The sequence below is a fragment of the Python bivittatus genome, unplaced genomic scaffold (genome assembly GCF_059951505.1).
Source record: "Python bivittatus isolate LINGU-HERP-01145 unplaced genomic scaffold, Pbiv_v1 ctg000700_np1212, whole genome shotgun sequence".
NCBI lineage: Eukaryota > Metazoa > Chordata > Lepidosauria > Squamata > Pythonidae > Python > Python bivittatus.
Window position 1 is genome coordinate 1134350 of NW_028277098.1, and position 21787 is coordinate 1156136.

Consider the following 21787-nt stretch of genomic DNA (forward strand, 5'->3'; position numbering starts at 1 on the left):
TTTGTTCTCCCTAACTCTTGTGGGTAGGTCAAGAATCAATGGGTGGAAGCAGAGGGAGATCCACACTTGAAATGGAGGAATTTCCTGACTGTTAGAGCCATTAAACTACTATAAATGTACTATATGTAAATATATATATATAAATGTACTATAAATACTATAAACATTAAACTACTATAAATATTTATAAATACTATAAACTACTATAAACTATATGGCATGGGGCCAGGTTACCTGAAGGACCACCTCGCCCCCACGATTTCAACCCGTCCCACCCGATCTCACAGATAGGGCATGCTCCAGATCCCCGTGGTAAAAGAACTTCAATTAGCGGGGTCCAGAAGGCGGGCCTTCTCTGCTGTAGCCCCCGCCCTTTGGAACATCTTGCCCCCGGAGGTGAGACAGGCCCCTTCACTCCAGGCCTTTCGGAGGGATTTGAAGACCTGGCTCTGCCATCTGGCCTGGGGCGAGGAGGGAGGATATCAGAAATGGGGTTGGCTGGCCCCTTAGCGGCCTGGTATGGCCTCTACCGGCCTCTTGGACTTTTTAGCCTCTTTATCTTTGTAAGTCTGGTTTTTATAACTTTTAATTATGTATTTTTGATTTTAGTTTGTTGTTAGCCACCCAGAGTCCCCCGTTGTGGGGAGATGGGCGGGGACAAGTCTATCAAATAAATAAATAAATAAATAAGTAAGTAAGTAAATAAATAAATAAATAAATAAATAAATGAGGGTGCTCTATCACTGAAGGTTTTTTTTAACATGGGCAAGGTAGGAGAATTCCTACTCTGGGCAGGGATTGGACTAGAAGATCTCTAACTTCCCTTCCAATCCTACAATTCTATGTAATACTTGTAATGTGACAGGTCTATCGGATATGAATGTGAGTGTACCTTTGTACGCAGATGATGTGTTGTTGGCTGAGAACTTAAATGATTTGCATCAAAGGTTTATATGATAAAACAAGAAGCATGGACCTGAAAATTAATGCATCAAAGATCAAGGTAATCGTGTGTGTGTGTGTGTACATACACATACATACATACACACATACACACACACACACACACTCATGGATAAGCCGAGAATTTTAGGTGTCAAAATGCACCTAAAAAACCAGGTTCGGCTTATCTGCAGATGGGCTTTATCCATGAGTATATACAGTAATACTTTTTTAAAGTACCCATATTTCCCATATATACTCACATCATTCATCTCTCTCTCCATCCATCCATCCATCCGATCCACAAATAAGCTGACCTTCAAATTTTTAACCAAAATACCATGAAAAATGTGGGTTGGCTCATCCGTGGGTGGTGCATTTTTCATGGTGTTTTGGTTAAAAATGGGCTTATTCACTAGTATATATGGTGTGTGTGTGTATGAATATGATTACTTTGATGAAATATAAAAATTGACCAGCTGTGACCTGTACTATTAATTTATTAACTTAGTATGCACAGCCAGTCTGGCAGGCCTAGGTGATGCCTCCTCCTGAAAAGCAACAGTAGTCCTGCTTATTGGAAAGTGCTATTCCAAGGTCTAGGTATGTCTTTGGGTTTCTGGAGAAGAGCACACTGAGATGGGCCATTATTCACAAATGCACATCACAAATATAAGCTGGGATACTTATGGCCTACCTAGTAGTTATGGGATGCCTAAGGGCTACCTATTAGTTGTGCGAGGTAATTCAAAATTAGTCATTGAAAGTCATCAAAACACAATTACATAACATTTCCCATAGCCAGCAGACATGTGCTATCACATCAAGTCCTAGCTTTCTCCTGTTTCAGTCACACGGTTTTAGGCAACATTGAGGGAGACAGTTGAAGATGTTTAGCTCTGTTGAAGAAGCCACATTTCCATCTGTAAGAGCCCATTGACATCTACTTCCTTCTTGGGACACAGTCTGGAATGATGGTACCATAGTAACAACACTGGAACACATTATTTTTATTTTTTATTCAAAAATGAATTTTTGCAAGCCAAACTGCTCAATAGTGGTGCACAGAGCAGTAGATCTTAAATAATCTTAACACTCTTTACAGAACAGTTTGCAAAAGAAATGGGTAAACACTGAAACAGTCAAATACAGTGAGACAGGTACTACAGTACTATTTTCTTTCTTAGAGCAGACTGAAGTTAGCCAACAACACAGTTGTCTTCAGAAGAAATATGTGGTCTAGTGACAAGTGCAAAATTGTATACAATATTCATCTGCAAACTGAATCACTGTCCTGGCATGCTGGTATGATGATTTCCATGTTTGAGTGCAGTTATAACTTCTGGCTTGAAATGGCCTCTAAACATTTAATCACTAGACTAGCAGGGCAACAGTTCTATAATGGGTCATTGTTAAATCCAAGGCCCAGGACAAACTTTGGAAGAGGAGAAATCAGATGAGGTTTGAATGAACTGATCCCAAATATAACTAATAGCCATTCATTTTTGTAGGGTATTTTCATTTTTTGTCACACGGAATCATAAATTGGGGTTGTGTCTCAGTAAAAGTCCATGATTACATTGCATTAATGTAGAATATGAGATCTTATGAACAAGTTAATATTTTCTGCATCTCGAACTTCTTAAATTCTTTTCTTGAAAAGGTGCAATTTTGAAATTATATTCTAGGTTTCTAGTAGACAGACATTCCTCTCTGTTGCACAATTTGTCAAATCTGAGCTGCAGTTAATTTTTTTTAATCTACTGAGGACTGTAGCAGGCAGGAACTTGGTATCATAGCATTATTAGAGGGGGCAGGATTCCTGCTCATTATTTTATTCACATTTTATGTTCTTCTGTATTTTTAAAAGCCTGTAAACAGTAAACCTCTTAGATCTTTATACACCTGTTTCCTTTAACTTCCCAGTGAAAATTGTGGGAGACTGTGTCATCATCAACTTGCTATCAAATTTCAATAGCAAGTAAGCAGAGGGGAGTTGTGGGGCTACAAAAAGGAAGTTCAAAAACTTTCTGGAATATTCACTCCTACTATTTTCTTATTCCCCTCTGTCAGTGTTGCTATAGCTAAATCCTGAACCTGGCCCAAGATTAGGCTAACAGAAAATCTTTCAGATGTCTTCTTGTCAAGACATATGAGCCTCTGTTGGCAACTGCAAGAGTGACAGCAAGAGGAAATCTCTGCATCTATGAGAAAAATCCAATTATGCATGCTTGCAAACATTACTAAAACTTGTGGGTGCAAGCTTTTGAATACAAGTATTTTAAAAATAAAAAGGCAGAGGGAAGGTTTGCATTTTTAAATGAAGTGTCCCTTTTTTACTTTCATGTCCTTTCCCAAACCATTTGCTGAGACACAGCATGAGGAGTACTAAGAATCACCCAGATATACACACACAAAACTTGGGCAGGTGGGGGGGAACTAGCCATAGTGGTACAAATTAGAAATGAACAGCAATTACTTGCTATTGAAATTAGAAATCAAGCACAGCACGTGGCTGCACAGCCTCTAGTTCACTCCCACGGGCAGAAGTCGAGGAAGATGGGAAGAGTGTATAACATGATAACATAAAATCAGAAGCCCTGAGATGGAAGGACCAATTGTCAAAATTTAAAAGTGCCAAGCATTTTTACCACAATAAGTCTTCTTTTCTATCAAATGTCTTTGAATTGGCTCAGGAAAGCAACTCCTCCAGGAAGAATCAGTGACATGTTACATCAATATACAAAGAATGAAATTCTATGTATCAACCTGCCTAGGTAACACTGATGAATCTGGGAAGAGCTATTGATATTAAAACTCCCTGTTGAGAGACTTTTAACTGCAAGAAGTTCCTGGCAACCCCTCCCAAATTATGGATAATTTCCCTATGAGTCTTCCTTCTAGTCACAAAAACTAGATAGGTCTGTCTGTCATATATTTAGTACAGCATGTACAAATCAGGTTTGCATTTAAAATAAGGCTTTTTCCTAATAAAGTATTTTAGCAATAAGCTTTAGCATTCTATTATAATGCCTCTATTAACTGAAATGCGCCTTAACATAGGAGCCTAGCCTTATTCCCCATAGAAAGGGTTGTGCACATTACAAGATGCAGCTGGGGCTATATGTGCAAGCAAGACTGTCACTGGCTAGAGCTTGCCTATGGTTCCCAAGTACATCTGAATTAAGTCCACCCATCCCCTGCTGCAAGGGCATTAGAAGACCTCATTCTCTTCTAATGAGGAGATAACACTATTGCTAATGCCAGGGATTCTGCAGAGGACCTTATATGCTCAGGTCTGGTACATAAAGGCATAGAAAACTGACTATGATTCGTAAACGTAACACTCTATAGCAGGAAAAGCACTGTTTTTCTTCCAGGGTTTGTAGCATGAGGGGCTCCAGTGATGCTATAACAACAGCAACAAACACATCACCAATCAGTGCTTGGAGGCTCTGAGTTCAGAGTTACAATTATCAGCTGACACTCAGTTTCTGTCACACTGAACTCTGCTTTTAATTTCAGCACTCATTCTCTAGAGTTTTAGTTGCCAGAGAAAAATAAAAAGAAGAGACAGAAGCAAATTCATATGTAGTTAAAATAAAACCTTTGTGCAACTCATAGAAAGGAAATGAAAGAGGATTCAGAAGGATTCCATCTCTGGAAAACATTCTGGCAAAGTGACACAGTTTTTTCTATGTGCATTTTCTGGACTAAAGCACAGTTTGGTAAAGATACCCCCGCCGATAGGCACTCAGTGGATAAAATGTAGCCACAACGAATTTGCCATTGAATCTCTTCCCAGTCAATGCTCTTTGGGCTGCTTTGGAATCACCAGCATTGGCATACTCAACAAAAACCTGGAAAGAAACAAGGACACTATTAATTTTTTCATAAGTTTATAGACCGAGCTCTGGCAATAGACCAGAGAAAGCTGAGAGCAAGAGAAATAGGAAAGGAATATTGGAGACACAATAAATGATGTGGCGCCAATCTCTCTATTTTCTGGTCTCACCACTTCTCCTTTTGGAACAATTAGCCATCTTGGTCTTCAGCAGCAATTTCACCAACACAAGGCTAAAGCAATCATTGTCCTTTTTTTCTAGTAAGATGGCATATAAAGGATGGATGATTGCAAGTCATAGATGCCATCTTGATGTTCCTGATGTCTCTTAAGATACTTTCTGCTGCTAAATTGTGTTTAGCTACACACATTATCAAATATGGTAAATATGGTAAGATTCTAATACAAATTCATGCTACTTTAACCTATTAAGATGAAATAATTTGTTATTGGTAATTTTTTAAAAAGAGGATTCATGCCCCCAGTTATGGGAGAACTATTAATAGGTACAGAAATAGAGAAATAGTAGGTACAAAAATGATCCCTTGCTATGTCTCCATGTTCTTATGAACATTTGTTCTTATGAACAAATTATCCCTTGCTATGTCTCCATACAAAGCTCTGTTTCTCATCTGTGTATAATTAAAATCTATTTTTTTACTCGGTAGAAAAAGGGTGTAGGTAGCAGCAGACAGCAAATTTCAATATAGTGAACTTGTAATATTGTAGAAATCTGGAATTCCAGCATAAAATAAAATGGTGTATCCTGAGGTGTACAAAACCCCAATGTTTAAAATCAATGTATTCGGGAGAGTGAACATGCCAACGTTAACAAACATTTCTGCAGATGTTGAAGCCATCCCTAAAACCTGTTGGAGCAAACAATTGTGGTCATCTACATTTCTGTTCTTTTCTTTCTGGTTTTTCCCTATTATAAAAAAAAAATACTGATAAAAAAGAGGTAAATTGTGGGCTGATAAATAAAGGACTACAGCATCATTTGGATGCCCCACCAAAAACATTACAACTAAAATATATACCTTTATTCACTATCCAGGTACTTACATGTCCTTTTCCTGGATTTTCCTTTGGAACAAACAAGGAAACTATTTGTCCATATTTGGAACATTCTTCTCTTATGTCATCCACTACATCTGCAGAAAAAAAGACAACTGAAATTGAAAGTCAAAGAGCTTGTGCATTTTAACTGGACACTGAAATCCCATTTACAAAACAGCTATACTAAATACTCTAAACAATATTATTGCTGATCACCACAAGAAAGCCAAAACCAATTAATACATAAAATTACCATATTCTATATACTCCAGTAATATACAAAGCATATAAGGTGATATATGAGTCAATACCAGGCTTCGTGACCAATTTTTGTTGTTGTTGTTAGCCAGGACATAGTAAAAGTGATGCTGAGAATATGCCGAGGCTTTCCTTGCCACCGAGCAAGGGCATCCTGCCACGTTCTTCTTTTTTCCAGAATGAAAGAGAAAGATTTATAGAAGTGAAGGAAAATTGGTGTCTCTTTTTTGGATTCAGATCTTTCCCAGTAAATAATGGACACATATGGAAGAGCCAAATGTCAGGCTTGTGTGCGGTATTTATATTTTGATTAGAAGGCAAGAACATATCAATAACAGCAAGATCCAAACTGATAGCACGTGCGCTCCATCTACGAGTATATCTGAATCCCTGCAGTCAGAAATTCTACCTAATGGTATCTAAAGGACCTGGTTGCTTGTCAGAACAACTAAAGCAGTATTGCACCACAAGCTCCATCCCTCTTATACAGGCATGCAACCTCACAAGCATATACAAGAGGTGAGACTTGTGTGGTAATGGTGTGGCGCTACTCTCGTCATTCTGCCCTACTCTGCAAATGGTGTACCACTTTCTCCAAAAGGCCTGAAGAATTGGGAAAAGTTCTAATCAAAAGCAACCTTAATACTCACATTTTATAAACCTGGAACATAAAGGATAAAAAGCCATGCCCCCACCAGCAGCCACCTATGTCTTGGAGGTCATAGGATGTTTCAGTTCTTCTTTTCCCTTCTAAGAGCTGAGAATCAAGGTGAGTGATATGATGCCAGAGAACTTCCGTCTCTCAAGAAGCCTTTGAAACTGATGGCACCTTTACACGAGAGCTCTGCATCCCTTTAAAACCAGCTGTAGACCTGTACAATTGTATAATGTTGGCTAGTTCTGAGAGGTAAAGGTAGGTAAAGGTAAAGGAAGTCAAGATCAACTCTTGGTGACCAGGAGCATTGTTCTCTTGGCAACAACATGGAGAAGATTTTACTGCTGCCTTCTTCCAGGATGTTTTTAAATGTCACGGTCTAGCCTTCAAAGAGTTCCTGGTCATCTCACATCCAAACACTAACCTGGTCTGACCCTGCTTCACTTTTAGAGCTGAGTCCTTTTTTCCCCTAGCATTGCTGTGGTTTATTTGAGTCAAGTCATGTTTATTTTGCTTGCTGTGGTTTTGCTGAATATATAGGCAGCCTGCTTTCCCACCAGCTGGAATTTTTGCCATCTATGGGACTTAAGGCAACTATTACTTACTCTCTAGTCCATCTCTACAGAGCAAATCAGTTTATTACTTTTGGACCTGTAACTGTGTTCCTGAAAGTAATCAAACCCATTCTATCTACAGTGATTCTCGAACTTGGAAACTGGCCCAAAGAGCATTTTTCATGGCAGCATTTGTGCACATCTTTTTGTCACCTAATATATAATTCATGGCTAGCTGCTTTTAAAATGCTAATTCCAAAACACAGTCTATTAAATGACTGTGTACTTATCTCCTAGTAATGGTTCTAACTCTCCAAGTAACCATCTGACGGACTTTCTACATATCCAATTATAGGAAATGAGTCTGCCAGTCCGTACAGATAAGAAGTAGCTGGGTGGAGTGGGTGGAAACAATATAGCGGTCAGTACTGGTTTCCCTCCACTTTGTCCCCCGAGCGACCTGCTAATGTTTTGAATGCTGGCGCAACTAAAATACAACATTATTATAGATATTTGCTGATCTGCCTCAGTCAGCAAGATCCTTTAGGCAAATTCTGCTTATACATTTTGTGTACTGTCTTAGCTTTGGATAGAGCGGTGTATCCAAACTTGTTGCTTATTAGTTGGAACTGACAAGCTACAACTACAAAAACTCAAATAATACAACCTATATTTCCCTCAGCTGACATAAAACCCACTATCAGTATGGTAATTTTTGGATCCTTGGATTATAAGTAATATGGATATTTATATTTTTACTGTTTTTAATATTTGATTTTAACTGTGAGCCACCCAGTCACTCTCTGGGGGAGATGGGCAGCATTTAAATTTAATAAATAAAATAAAATAAATAAATAACTAAAAAGGGTTACCAAAATAATCAGATAGTTTGACAATTTCCCTTCAGAGAAAGGTTACAATATTTAGGACTATTTAGTTTAGGAAAAAAGATGAATAAGGGTGCAGCAGAGGAATACAGAACTGTGAATGGCATGGAAAAAATTAATAAAATGGCTCAGGGGTGTTTTACAAAATCATTGGGGCTATTTAATGAAACTAGCAGAAGATTCAGAACAAGGAAAAGGAACCATTTCTTCATTCATTACATGGTTAATGAGAATTTACTGCAGAATTTACTGTCATAAGAAGTGAGTACGATTATCAATTTAGACAGCTTTAACCAAATTCATGAAAGATAGCATGCCACACGTCATGCAGGTTCTATGCTGCCTTCAGTGTCAGATGAAATATGCTTCTCAGTACCAGTTACATTGGAACAATAGTGGGAGAGTGGTTGTCCTGGTGGAGTCTCCCATAACCTTACTCAGGAGTTAATGGGTTACCACAGAAGCATTCAACACCTAGGAAGATCTGGAATTCTGAGCCGAGCCAATTATGGAGAAGTACATTAGGAGATGGGGTTGCCACAAAGCGGTTTAATTTCCATGTGGTTAAAAGGCTCAGTGTTTGCAGAAGAGGGGAAGGTATGAGAATCCAGAATAAGATATAGCTGACTTTAGCATCAAGCTGCTTCCATGTCCTTCACAGTGGAAGAATTTATGTCCTAGCAATTTCCTTTGGGTGCTAGCTACAAAGTTCAAAAACACTGGGATTGTAGTTTAGCTATTGCTGCTCTTCCTAACAATGTGCAAATGTAAGTGTTGACACCAGTATTTCTGTTCGGTATGTTAACCCCTTGTTCCAGGAGTTCCAGGAAGAAGATCAGTTAAAGTCTTTCTAGGCAGTGGAACTTCCTTGTGTTCCCATCACAGGCAGACTCCTGGTACAAGTGAGTCATATTCCCTCAACAAGAATGTTGAACTTCATGAGCCCTCAATCTAGTTCAGCAGGTTCTTTATATACTTAAGCAACAAAACCTCACAGGAATGCCTTATCATTCTCCTGTTTGCTGACTGGCCTTTGTAAGCGTTCATCAAACCAATTTCACAAGATGATACAAATTATGTAAATTTAGGTTTAACAGGCTTTGGTATAATTGACAGCTACTCCCTGATTGATCCATTAATTTAACGTTTTATTGTATTTCCCTCCCACTAACTCTTTCTTGCAACTGCTCATAAAGGTATTCATAAATTACTCCACATCAACTTGGAGAACAGTGTAAAGTGGAATGACAAAGACCTTGGTCCTGGACCCTGTGCTGTATATAATTATTAGGGATCTGGACAAAAGACTTGGGATAATTACCAAATTTGCAGGTGAAACAAAACAAGGCTGGCTAACACTTTAAAAGAGAAAGAGAAAATTCAAGTTTAATAATGTGATGTAGCTGCTAAAAAGACAAATTCTATTAACAAGAGCACAGAGTCCAAATCATGGAAAATGATTGAGCCACTCTATTCTGCCTTGATTAGGTCCCACTTGAACTACTGTGTCCAGTTTTGGGCAGATTAATCTTAAAAGGACATTGGGAAGCAACAGTGGATCCTGCACTGAAGAGGGGATTGGACTAAATGACCCCTAAGGTCACTCCCAACTCTATGGTCCTTTGATCCTTAGGCAAACTGAAGTTCAGAGTAGGGCTACCAAGATGATGAAGGTGTCTAAACAGAGGCTGGATAACCATCTATCTGAAATTCTTTAGAACAGTATTTCTCAACCTTGGCAACTATAAGATGTGTGGACTTCAAGTTGAAACACTGCTTTAGAAGATCCTACACTGAGCAGAGGGCTGATGACCTCTAAGGTTCCTTCCAACTATGATTCCTTCATTGTTCATACTTTAGCAAAGTGGTTGGCATATCTACTTGATGATTTAATTTTAACTAAAGACATAAACTTAGGAAGCTGTCCTGCAATTAATTCATCTAGCCTGTAATTATATCGCATGGACGCTATCCTAGCCTTTCAGGCAGAAACCTTTGGAGATACTATCCAGGGGCTTTTATTTTCTTTCCTTCTGTGTGGAGTGGGAGTGAGCTACTGCAGCATCTGTAGGACAGGGCTGACATTTTCAGTCATTGTTGTTAGCATTTCTGACTAAAAATGATCACAGGATTAGGAATTGGAAACAAAGGCAGTGTGGAAGTGCTCTCGGGATATTGCCAGGAGATATCTGCCCAACCCAGCCACTCTAAATAACATGCACATTCTCCCATGCTTCTCCCCTTGGTCTGAGTTATTTCTGTCCAGAATATTCCTATCTGGGGACAGGAAAACCTTGGAATATTCATTTTTTTTCTTATTGCTAATTCCATTCTCACATTAGACTATTCTGCTGGCTACTTTTAAATAAGGAGCTGTTTGAAAAAGAATAGTATACAAACCTTCAAATTCTTCTTCGTTTTGAAGAGAAGTATCACTCAAAATATTTAGCAATCTTAGTACTGGAGTGGGAAGCATCACCAAATCTTCAATATGGGGAGCTGTTTAAATAGCACATAGTTAAATGACAAGATAATCATTAAAAGAAATTAGCAAGCACTGCTAGAGGTTTCAGCCTGAATCTTTAGGGTATTCTCTTATTATTGCTTTTTTAACCATGTATTTTTTCATTGTAAAAAATCCTGCTACACTCTGGATCAGGTACTGAGGATTAAAAAAGAGTGAGATGTCATCAAGTCTTAAGGAGTATTTGTTCCCAAGGAACTGCACTGTTATTTTTTTATACTATTGCTGCTCAATGGGCACACAACCTTCAATATGTTCTAGGCACTCAAAATACATTTTGAATGCCTAGAACATAATAAAGAACATAATATAGTCAGAAAACGGAGTTGTAACTGAGGGAAAAGCAGGCAGATTCTGAAAAACCTCTAAACGCATCCTGTAAAGTGAAATACTGTGCATATTTTTAATACTGCCATGCCACTGTGCCAAATTTGAAAAGTGCATATCACTTTAAAGCTGCACTTACTGGAAATGTGTGGAAAAAATAAATGGCACGAAAATAAACCCTTAAGAATACATTAAGGCTACCTCTTTGGTTCAAAGAAGTGTTTTTAATTGTTCATTGTTAGTCAGGTTGCCCTAATGAAAAGTGTGTTGGATGATATAACAAATAATCAAGGCTAATTCAGCAATCATTCCTAGGAGTTTTAGAAAGATGGCAAAGTGGTTATGACTTACCAAAAGGAATGCTGAAGAAAGGACTACACAAGGCCTTTGCAGCAGTAGCTCTTTTTTCTTGGTCATCATGAAGCATGCTGGAAAACCAAAGCGTTTTATTTTCCAATGATGTTTACAACAATACCTCAAAATATTAAAGAAAAGATTTTAAAAATCCCAGCTCTACACCAGGCCAGATATTAGTCTTTAATGGACAGATGATAAAAACTAAATTTCTATCAATCTACCTTTACAGTTGGACGTTCTCCAGAAATGGAGGCTTTTCCTGTTTTGACTGAATTGTGCTGCCTTGCATGGAAATTCACAAATGGAATAAATGTCTCTTTTGCAGGAGTGCTTTTTCACGCGATGAACACCAATGTTGGATAGCCTGATACCAACAGAGCTATATGTAAGTTTTTCCCAAGTTTGATAAGGGCTACTGAAACAACCAGGTGTTTGTCCATCACAGGACAAACATCCTCCATGTTTTTTGGTGGGTCCCTAGGGCCATATGGGGGAAAGGAAGAAGAGTCCATGGGAGCAGGCTGCTGTGGCAGTCATCATCTGTCTTCTTCCTCTCTCCAGGGAACCTTCCCATGGAGGAAGTAGTTGTAAGAGCTAGATAAGTGGGGAAGGATAGTCCAACTGAGCAAGGTTCTATGGCTGCTGCTAGCTCTATAGTGTCCTTTTAAAGATATGGTGACCAGAATTGTACACCAACTATAGTTAAGCTTAGATTTGTATAAGGGCATCGCAATATTGGCAAATTTATTTTCTATTCCTTTCCTAGTGATCCATCATACTGCATGCACTTACTCTACCGTTGCCACATGCTGGGTCAACATTTCAACTGATAGTTATAACTCCAAGATTTCTTCCCCAGCCAGTCATCACCAGTTTGGATCCTACCTTTCTGTGACTTTGAGAGCTTTTCCTCTCATGAACTATTCTGGTTAAACTTGTGTGCCGAACATCATTCTGGTGGATATAATTTAATGTTTAGGTTCTGTCAATGTCATTTTGTATTGTGATTTTGCATTGGCTAAAGTCATAGCTGATCCTCCCACTTGATGTTATCTGCAAATTTGATAAGCATTTCTTCTACTCCATCCTCTATGTAATTTATGAAGATTTTGGATAGCATTTGCCAAGGATGAAGCCCTGGGATCATTTGATACTTCCCTCCAGGATGATGAAGAAATTTTTCAGCACCCTTTGGAGGTGGTTATACAAGCAGTTGCAAATGCATTTAATGCAGCACTGAGTATCCCATATTTAACTATCTTGGCCATAAAGATAACAAGACAGACCTTGCCAAATGCTTTACAGAGATTAAGGCATAACTACATCAATAACATTCCCTAAGCCTACCAAATTAATCACTCTGTCATCAAAAGATATAAAATTACTCTAGTATATCTTGTTCCTTACAAACCCATGCTGGCCCATGGCAATAGTAGCATTTGTTTCTAAATGCTCACAGGCGTGCTGCCTGATATTTCTTTCTAGTACCTTGCCCAGTACAAAAGTTAAATTCATTGAACTCTAATTTCCTAGGTCCTCTTTCTTTCCCTTTTCTGAATATTAGGACTTTGTGTGTTCCTGTCTGGTCTTACAGAACCTCACTAGGTAGGTCTTGTTTATGTGTGTTAATTTATTAGCATAATAAATCCTGCGTTGATGTACACACAATGGCGACAGGAGATATCTCTATTTACTGATCTCTGTGCTGCCACACACTGAGGATTTTCCACTACTCCTTTCTAACCTATGCCACTTCCATATTGCTGTACCAGTTTTCTAATGGTGGGCATTAGTATGATAAATACTAATGCCCACCATTAGAAAACTGGTACAGCAATATGTCCTGAATGTACCATATTCAACTGCCCAATTCATCACTACTGCATCAGATCTTTTCCCTTGTTGTTAAATTATAACCCCAAAATGCGGAACGTGTCCATTTATGAAGAGCTCTGGTTATATTTTGCCTGGAGAGTTGCAAAATAAAGTGATTTTATATTTCTGGAAGGACACTTGTATACCAGATTTTAAAGACTGACTTAACAAAGTATGTCATTTATTAGTCTTTGAACTGGCTCTTTATTGGTGGAAAGGAAATTCTTGACAATCAATTCCATACCGTTGTGCATGCTTTAGTCATCTTTCATATGGATAACTACAATGTGCTCCACATGGGGCTGCTCTTGAAGAGTACTCAGAAGCTTCAGCTGATTCAAAATGCAGCCATGTGAGCAGTTATGTGTGCTCCATGATCTGTGCATGTTACACCTCTGCTCCACAAGCTCCACTGACTGTCAGTTTGCCTCTGAGTTCACTTCAAAGTGCTGGTAATGACCTATAAAGCCCTACATGGCATGGGACTGGGTTACCTGAGGGACCCCTCTCCCCAATTACATCTACCCATCCCATCAGGTCTAGCAGGAGGGGCATGTTGGGGGTCCCATCAGCCAGTGAGTGTCGTCTGCCAGGACCCAGGAAGAGAACCTTTTCTGCCATAGCACCTGCCCTGTGGAACATCATCCCTCTGGAGATCAGATCAGCCCCGACTTTGTTGGCTTTTCGCAAGGCCCCGAAGACATGGTTTTGCCAAGGGGCATGGGGACCCGTGAGTATGTTTGAGCTGGTGCAGTGGCTGTACTGATTTGATGAGTAGGATCACCTCAGCTGTGAGTTTTATGTATTTTATTATGGTTTTTATATGCTTTTATAGTGTTTTTTCTTGTTTTTAAATGGTTGTATTGTTCTTTTTAGCTGTTTTTATATTTGTTTTAATTGTTTGTAAGCCACCCAGAGTCAAATATATGTGATGGGCGGCTATATAAATTTGAATAATAAATAAATAATACTAAATTATACTTGCAATCTATTTAAAGCTGTAATCCTAAAATCTTCAGTTAAAAGGCCACTGTATTGTGCTATATGAGATTTCTCACTTAACTTCTAGAAATTAAACCCAGCCATTTGTTAAAATGATACAAGCATTGCCATTATGATTAAATAGGCACTGATAGTTCAATTTTCAAAATTTTGTCCCATGAGACTTTGATTCTTCCAAAATCAGTGTATTAGACATAAAACCACTTTGAGATGAAGATGCAGCCCCATTTTGGCACAAGATTATCCCCTTGGTGATAAAATGATGGGCAACTTCTATTTCAAGAACTGAAACTGACAGGCATTAAAAAAGCAAAACAAAACAAGTAACCTTAAGCAGAAAGTTGTGAATCAGTTAATATTTGCTGCTGTCTTAAAATCCTTTGGGAGGTAGCTGGATGGCTTGACGTAACAGTCTCAACTCTACGAACTGCTGTCTCAGTTTTATTCCTAACACCAAGTATATCCCCAATTGTAACTTTAAACTAGTAGGGCATTAGCTTTTTTAAACTAAGCCATCAGAAGATTTAAAGAAGGCAAAGCTGAACTGCTACCTGAATGTAAACACAGCATGTATTATTCTTAAACTGGCCAGTTTGTACATGTTGGATTCTACTATGGCCTTGGCAGTGTCACTAACTTAAACCATGGAATTTACTGAAGCAGTCAGAAACAGCTAGCCCACCTAGCCTCTCTGAAATCATACTACGGAAACAATTAACCACAATGGATTCACTCTATGGATTCACAATGTTATTATAAAATGCCCTGTATATAAACCAACTATAGCAGATAATGGTCCAAGCTATTATTTAGATTGACAATTCCAGAGTGACAATTCCACATCCTTGGCCAATAATTTATTGTGTGGACATGCTGTATTTCTGGAACAGATCTAGAGCTAAGGGCACAACCTTTTAGAAGAGGAGACCACTTTCCCTTCTTGTGTTGTCTTTCAAATAGGGACAGCATACCTTTTGAGGAGGTCTCTGAGGTGATAGGCTGGGATGGCAGAATTTACCACACTTTTGCTGGCAAAAATGTGATCAATAATGGCAGAATTATTTGCCTAGAAAGGGGGCGGGGGAGGGAAGAAGAAAAAACACTCAGAAAAAACAACAATCAAACCAAACAGGAATTAATTGGACTGCAGCAGAGCTGGCTGCTATCCTATTCCCCCAGCCTTCAAAATTAGGATAATATTTAAAAAAATCCTATTGTGGTAAATAATAACCAAGCACACTGGATATTTTTTCCATTCCTACAATTAGCCCATGTAATAGCTGCTCAGTCTCCATTCTCTTCAGCAAATACACTGTGCTTTTCTAGTGATGAAGCCTCCAGTTGAGTCACAGTCAAGGCACATAGCACAGTATTCTGAACTCTTGTTTCAGAAAAATAATAGGTTTAGTTTTCTACTTAATTTGTTAGAACAAATTAGCTAGTTGTTGGGTTGAGGTGAAGTCTTCTTCTCCTTTCTGAAGTAAGTGTATAACTTAGCTCTCACTAACATCTGGCACTATCTGCGTTGCAGATACCAAGTGCCAGTTGATCTACCTTGAGTGATTTGATGGCCTTCCAATGTATCCTGGTCCAATGACTGGTTGAGCACAGTAATACTGTTGCCTTCTTCTGAAGGAAAGCAACTGACAGACCAAATGAGAGGCTGCTGTCAACAAGCTGGAAAATTTCAAAAGCTAATTGTGTAAGAGGTCTTGGATCAAAAGCTTTACCATAGGCAGGCAAACTTGCTATGGGCAGAGGCACACTTCTTACATTGTTGCTGCTGCTGCTGCTGTTATTATTACTACTACTACTATTTTACCTAACAAAGGGAACTGTAGGCCAGGTGGTGATGCTCTGACATCACTAGAGGGAGCAGTTAGGATTTCAAACCATTTTCCCCAACTTTTTCAGATTTACAGCAATTTTTTATATGTACATACTACCTCTCAGAGGTTTCATATCCCTTTTTAGTTTCATTTCCAACAAAAATTGTATCAGTTTGTTGTCAAATTTCAGTGGCACAAATCTGGGGGGCTTCAACTGATTGAGTGATTGATTGATTGATTATGTGCCATTAAGTTGACTGCAAAAACAAGATTTAATTGTTTTACAGCAAAACATCTTCTCTGCCCGCCAATGATCCATACAGAATTCCCCTCACCTAGAGGTAAGATTGAGAAAGATCCCTGTTTGAAATCTTACCATGCTACTATCATGTAGGACAAGTCTGAACTGGAGACTGTAGGACAATCTAGTCTCATAAAAAGCAGCATCTTACATTCCTATGATGCAATTTAATCTCATTTATAGTTTTATTCCCAATCTAAAATGTTGTTTAGTATTGGCTTCCACCCAGAAAACCAAAAAATTTACCATTTAATCTGCCCAACAAGCCAAATTCAAGCCATACAAGGCATTGCCGTTCCTTATAAAAGAGATCTGAACGTTCCTGAAGGTCAGTTGCTACATAAATGGAGATTTTTGGCAGACTGAATCTTCAAAAATGAACTGATTTCTCTGCAAAGTACTCACTCTCCATTCCTGAGATTGGACAATATGTTTCAATTTCATTCCTGAGAACATCTCCAGTAATACTATTCCAAGACTCCAAAGATCAACAGCAGAAGTACATTCAGTTCCACCCTGTACTCCAGCCTTGGATAGATAGTTCTGTAGCTCAGCCTCAGGCGCTCGGTACCCATCAGTTTGGATGTATTTCACATCCTAGGAAAGATCAAGAACTTTTTAGAAGTATAAATTCACCCCAAGATGATACAGAAATAAATGGCTGGTTTTTGGTGTTGCCAACAGTTTCTCAAGAACACCTTTAGAGTCTTCTGAACCAAACTCTAGCCACTGTACAGAATTTCTATGCTGTCATTCAACTCTATTTTAATTATGTATATTATATATTATGCAATAAAGAAAATTGTAATATTTCAAGATGGTCTGTTTAAACTGGAAAAGCATCATGGCATGGAATTTCAGTGGTAATTTAGGGGAATCAAGTGGGTTTTCTACTGAAATATGACTGAAAAAATTAACATGAAAATTTTGGTAAGGAAGCAGAAACTAAGACTCTCAGCCCAAAAGGTACAGGTTTATATGCTGGCTGACAGAAAATGGACTTATCAGAACCGATAATCCATTTCCTTGAAGTAAGGGATGGACTGCAAACAGATATATTAGGGGTGATGGTAGGTATTGTTACTTGCTGCAGCTGCTCACACTCAGTCTTTCATATCCTAGATTTTTATAATTATGATTTATAATGAAAGGCAAGAGCCAACATGTACATCACAAATTTCATGTTTAACTTCAGCCTAACAGCCTTAACACAGTGGCTAGTAAACCAGCAAATCAGGTTTATTTTACCAGCCATGAAATTGCTAGATATCTTAAATCAGGTCACAACCTTAAGTCTTCATTTATCAAACCCAATTATCTATAGCATAACTTGTAGATATTGATTGAGGGTGATCAAGAATAACTTCAGAATATTTTGGTCCTTTAAAGCTAGCAGAAACCTTAGTATCCAGCATAATCAAAACAGATGAAAGCTGCGTCTTGACTGTTCCTTTTTTTCATAAAGGATTCAGAATACATTTTAGTAAAAGTATGCATGAGCACACCTCCACACAAAAAGCTTACAGAGTTTTTCCTTCAAATAGCTTCAGGGGTACATACAAAAGCTTTTTGTAGAGTTGGAGACAATGCCTTGAGAAAGTGACTTTCATTTTCATTTCAGTCTAGCAGTTTTGGCAGGCTTAAAAAAACAGAAGATTGCAGAAAGAGATGAGTATACATCCCACAAGCAATAATCTTGCTTCCAACTTTTTGAAAAGTTGGAAAAAGACTGGTTTCTGGAGAAACTATGGCAAACATAAAGGTATCAGGCTACAGTTACATTTAAATGTCAGGGATCTCTTACAACACTTAGCTTCACTTTTTGCAGTAATTCTATTTCTCTGATGATTTTCTCGGGTCATCTGACCAACCTGATTCCCCTCCTTGAAGCTGAGGCCAAAATCAATGAGCTTGAAGCACTCTTCCTCTGCACTCCACAGAATGTTGCGTGGTTTCAGGTCTGCATGAACATAACGTTTATGGTGGAGGTACGTCAGGGCTTCCAGGACGTCCCGTGCACAGTGCTGAGTGATCCACATAGAACAGCCATGCTGACTAGAATGCACAAGCAACTCTGAGACACTGATATCCAGCAACTCTAGTAAAAGGCAATACGATGGGCCTTTGGCAGAAGTACAGTTGGTGAACACACTGTATAAGGTTACTGCGAACAAAAAATCCAAAAATATTGGTAGGAATTATATAAAGAAGAACCACCAGTTTGAAGCAATTCTCTAGTACTGAAGCAGTTCCCAAAAGAAGTTTTATTTAGAAATACAGGTTATAGTTGTTTCAAGCACTTTTTCTAAACCTTATGACCTTAGTTAACTGTCTCTCTCAGTGCTGGAGCAATGTCCTCCTCTAACTTTGACCTGAAATCTACCCCACTTCCCGAACACTGACTTTAAAAACTGATGAAATGAAAATAAGAACAAAACAAATCCTAATGTTGCTTACTCTGAATCTGGCAACCTGCATTATCTTCAGAGCCAAAATGCTGTCTACCCTTGATTTTTTACTATCCCAATCATCATGCTATATGGCCTCTAAGACATTTGTTCCTGTAGTAGATGGCACCAATAATACTGAGCTAGTAAGTCTCACAATCTGCCAAATTACCAGCACAAGACACATAAAGATGCTACATGCCTTGCATTGAATCAGAGCTCCATAGCAATCCTCTAATTATTAATTCCACAAATAAATGCTAAAGGGGAAAACTCTGGTTAGTTCTGTATTTGCGGAAGGTTTAACTATCTTCAGTAGCATTGAGGAATAGTTCTGTTAAATGATAGAGGGTATCCTTGCTTAGATCTCACTATAGATGATTGGTGGAAAATATATGCCCAGAAAGATAATGAGACAACAGTAACTGTATACTGAAGACCAAGAACGAATTGGAGGGGGTTTTAAGATTAAGGGACAGTGCTATTCTCAGTGCTGCCCAATTAGGCCACAGCATACAGCCACATGTGCTCTCAGTTTCATGTATCTTCATTGCAACAACAGTCTCATTCTTTCATTTTAGTAGATGCTCATCAATGGATAGTTATGTGATCACCAGAGTATCACTTTGCTGTGTGCTCTTATAAATGGGGCTACAAACTTATCAAGGGACAGAGATGAACCCTCCACCATATGATGCTTACCATTTCAAATATTTCTTACATATCCTATAACAGTCATGATTTATTCTCCAACAAAGTGGTCTGAGTGGACATCTGGTCAATAGCAGCTAAATGGCTGTAAGTTTTCTATAAGCACTGCAGACATTTAAACATGCCCATGCACATACTGTCCACAAATAGTTATAACACACTGGATAATCCTGGTTCATATTATAAAGTGCAATCTGAAGAGATGAGCAATTGCTAAGGTGGTCCAGGAAGTGCTCTACATCTCACAGTGCGAAACAGGGCAGAAAGGGTACTTTCAAATGGAAAGATCTTAGCTACAAATCAAAAAGCACTGTACACATAGTTTACGTTGTCAAACATACCACTGTAGGTAAAATGTCATTAAAGACAGGACAATTACTTCATAAAAGCCTCATCTGAATGCACCCTAAACTGCCCTATTTCGGACCTCAAGGTCTTTTTGTCAGCGCTAAGGACCGAGTTGCATTGTCTTCAGGGGGAAAATGGAGCCATTTACGCTTCACAAAAAAGCGGAGGACTTCCTTCTCTGCCACCAGCAGACAGCTCTAGAATTTAGCAGCTGATTCTACCCAGGGCAGCCCCTGCAATTCGCGGGGTCAGTCCACAGGCGACCTCAGCGGGACCAAGTTACTCGGAAAGAACCCCACGACACTCTGCATATGTCCCGAAGCTCTTCTCCCCTTCTACGCCTTGCAAGCAAGCCCGCACAGCCATGAAGCCCATGCCCTTCCTCCACTCGCTCGCTCCCGCCAGTCCCGGCCGGACCCAGCACTCCGCCAGCCTCCCTCGCCGCTTCTCACCGATGTTGCGGTGGCCCCGCAGCTCCTCCAGCGCGGCGCGCTCCTTGCTGAAGCCGTGATCGCCGCCGCCGCCGAGGGCCAGCAGCCCGGGCCCCGGTGGGAGAAACTCCTTGATGGCCGCCAGCGGGGCGCAGGGGTCGCCGAGGCAGCGCGCCTGGAAGACTGCGGCCGAGGCCCCGCTACCCAGAGGGGCCTCCACCTGCCACAGCCGGCCCAGCGCCTCTACCACCGACGACCCCGCCGCCATCCTACGGAGACCAAGAGAGGCAGGGAGAGAAGGAGTCACATCCCCCGCTCGCTGCGGCCGCCGCCTCAGTGGCCGGGGGCCAGGGGCCGCGGAGGAGGGCCACCCCACCGCGTACGACAGCCGGCAAGGCCCTCCGTGACGCCTTGACAGCGCGCCCGGCTTTGCATCACCGCTGACTGCCTCCTGCCGGCCAGCAGCCGGGCGGGCGCAAGCGCACTAGGAGCCTGGAAAAAGGCGTCCTGGCGGGAGGGGTTCTCAGAAGTTTTGTGGAAGACTCTGTGACGCTAATTGCAAGCCATCAGCTAAATGCCCAGCCGAGTCGAGGTGGATGGGTGGGTGGATACAAATGTATGTACGAAACCTTGGGAAGCTTCGGTGGGCATGCGTCGTTTTAGACGAGGAGCAACGGGAAGCTGGCCGTCTGCCTGACACAATGCGGCTGGGCACAAAAGGCCTTTTCTCAGGCGCACCTAATCGTGGCACAAACATGCCCTGCCATTTTTATTTTTATTTTGCGGTGTCCCATTGACTGGCTTTATCCCGTCCCCAGCCGATGAGGCAGGCTTAAATCATCTTTAGCTGGGTTAATAAAGCACTGCTTTGTCCTTTAAGCAGGCAGCATTCAGTGACAACTGCAAGGCGTGTAACTCTTACTACGTTGTGCCAGCCATCGCCTTAGGCAAAAAAGCCAGCTGGGTAACCTTCGGCAAGTCTCGCTCTCATGGCGGACCTCTTCCAAAATCTCGCCAGGTACTTTAATCCCCAGGAGTTAAAAAAAAAAAAAAAAAGTAGACACACGCGCGCGTGCGGGCGAAGGCGACTTCAGGTGACCAATAGTGGGCAGGATGAGAGTGCTGCTTATTGGCCATTTGAGACTCATCTGGGCACGTTCCCGCCCACTCCCAGCAGCTGCTTAGTTTCCTACGGCTGTTACTGCGCCAAGAGAAGTTGGACGCTGCGGGAGTCTGCTGATAGTCTGTCGGACTTGTGCAATAGTGCAAGGCTGCTTAGCCAGCAGTTCTCTTCAAGTGTGTTAATTCTATGGCCCTTCCTAGCCTAGTGCATAGGTAAAACAGTGAAAATCGAATTATAGGACACAACCTCCCTCCCCCTCTCCTAACAGCACAAGGAATCTGGAAGTCACTGTTTGTTGCTACGTGAAGAAAGG

General features: G+C 40.2%; 1 protein-coding gene across 1 annotated transcript; it reads right to left on the minus strand.

Annotated features, from left to right (window-relative positions):
- Positions 1 to 1932: 1932 nt before the first annotated feature.
- UHMK1 (U2AF homology motif kinase 1) lies at positions 1933 to 20926 on the minus strand. Its single transcript, XM_007442870.2, has 8 exons — positions 20373 to 20926; positions 18286 to 18578; positions 16820 to 17011; positions 15256 to 15350; positions 11402 to 11478; positions 10600 to 10698; positions 5852 to 5940; positions 1933 to 4802 (listed from the first exon to the last, which is right to left on the minus strand). The coding sequence occupies exons 1-8, from the start codon at positions 20617 to 20619 to the stop codon at positions 4656 to 4658; spliced, it is 1239 nt and encodes a 412-aa protein (XP_007442932.2). The 5' UTR covers positions 20620 to 20926; the 3' UTR covers positions 1933 to 4655.
- Between the last annotated feature and the right edge of the window lie 861 nt (positions 20927 to 21787).

Excerpts from the sequence above, each read along its gene's own strand:
- UHMK1 (XM_007442870.2), bottom strand. The coding sequence starts at position 20,619 with ATGGCGGCGGGGTCGTCGGTGGTAGAGGCGCTGGGCCGGCTGTGGCAG. Across the intron at positions 18,579-20,372 it reads GCGGGGCCACCGCAACATCG|TAACCTTATACAGTGTGTTC; the intron begins GTGAGAAGCGGC and ends TTTTGTTCGCAG. Across the intron at positions 5,941-10,599 it reads AAACGAAGAAGAATTTGAAG|ATGTAGTGGATGACATAAGA; the intron begins GTTTGTATACTA and ends TTTTTTCTGCAG.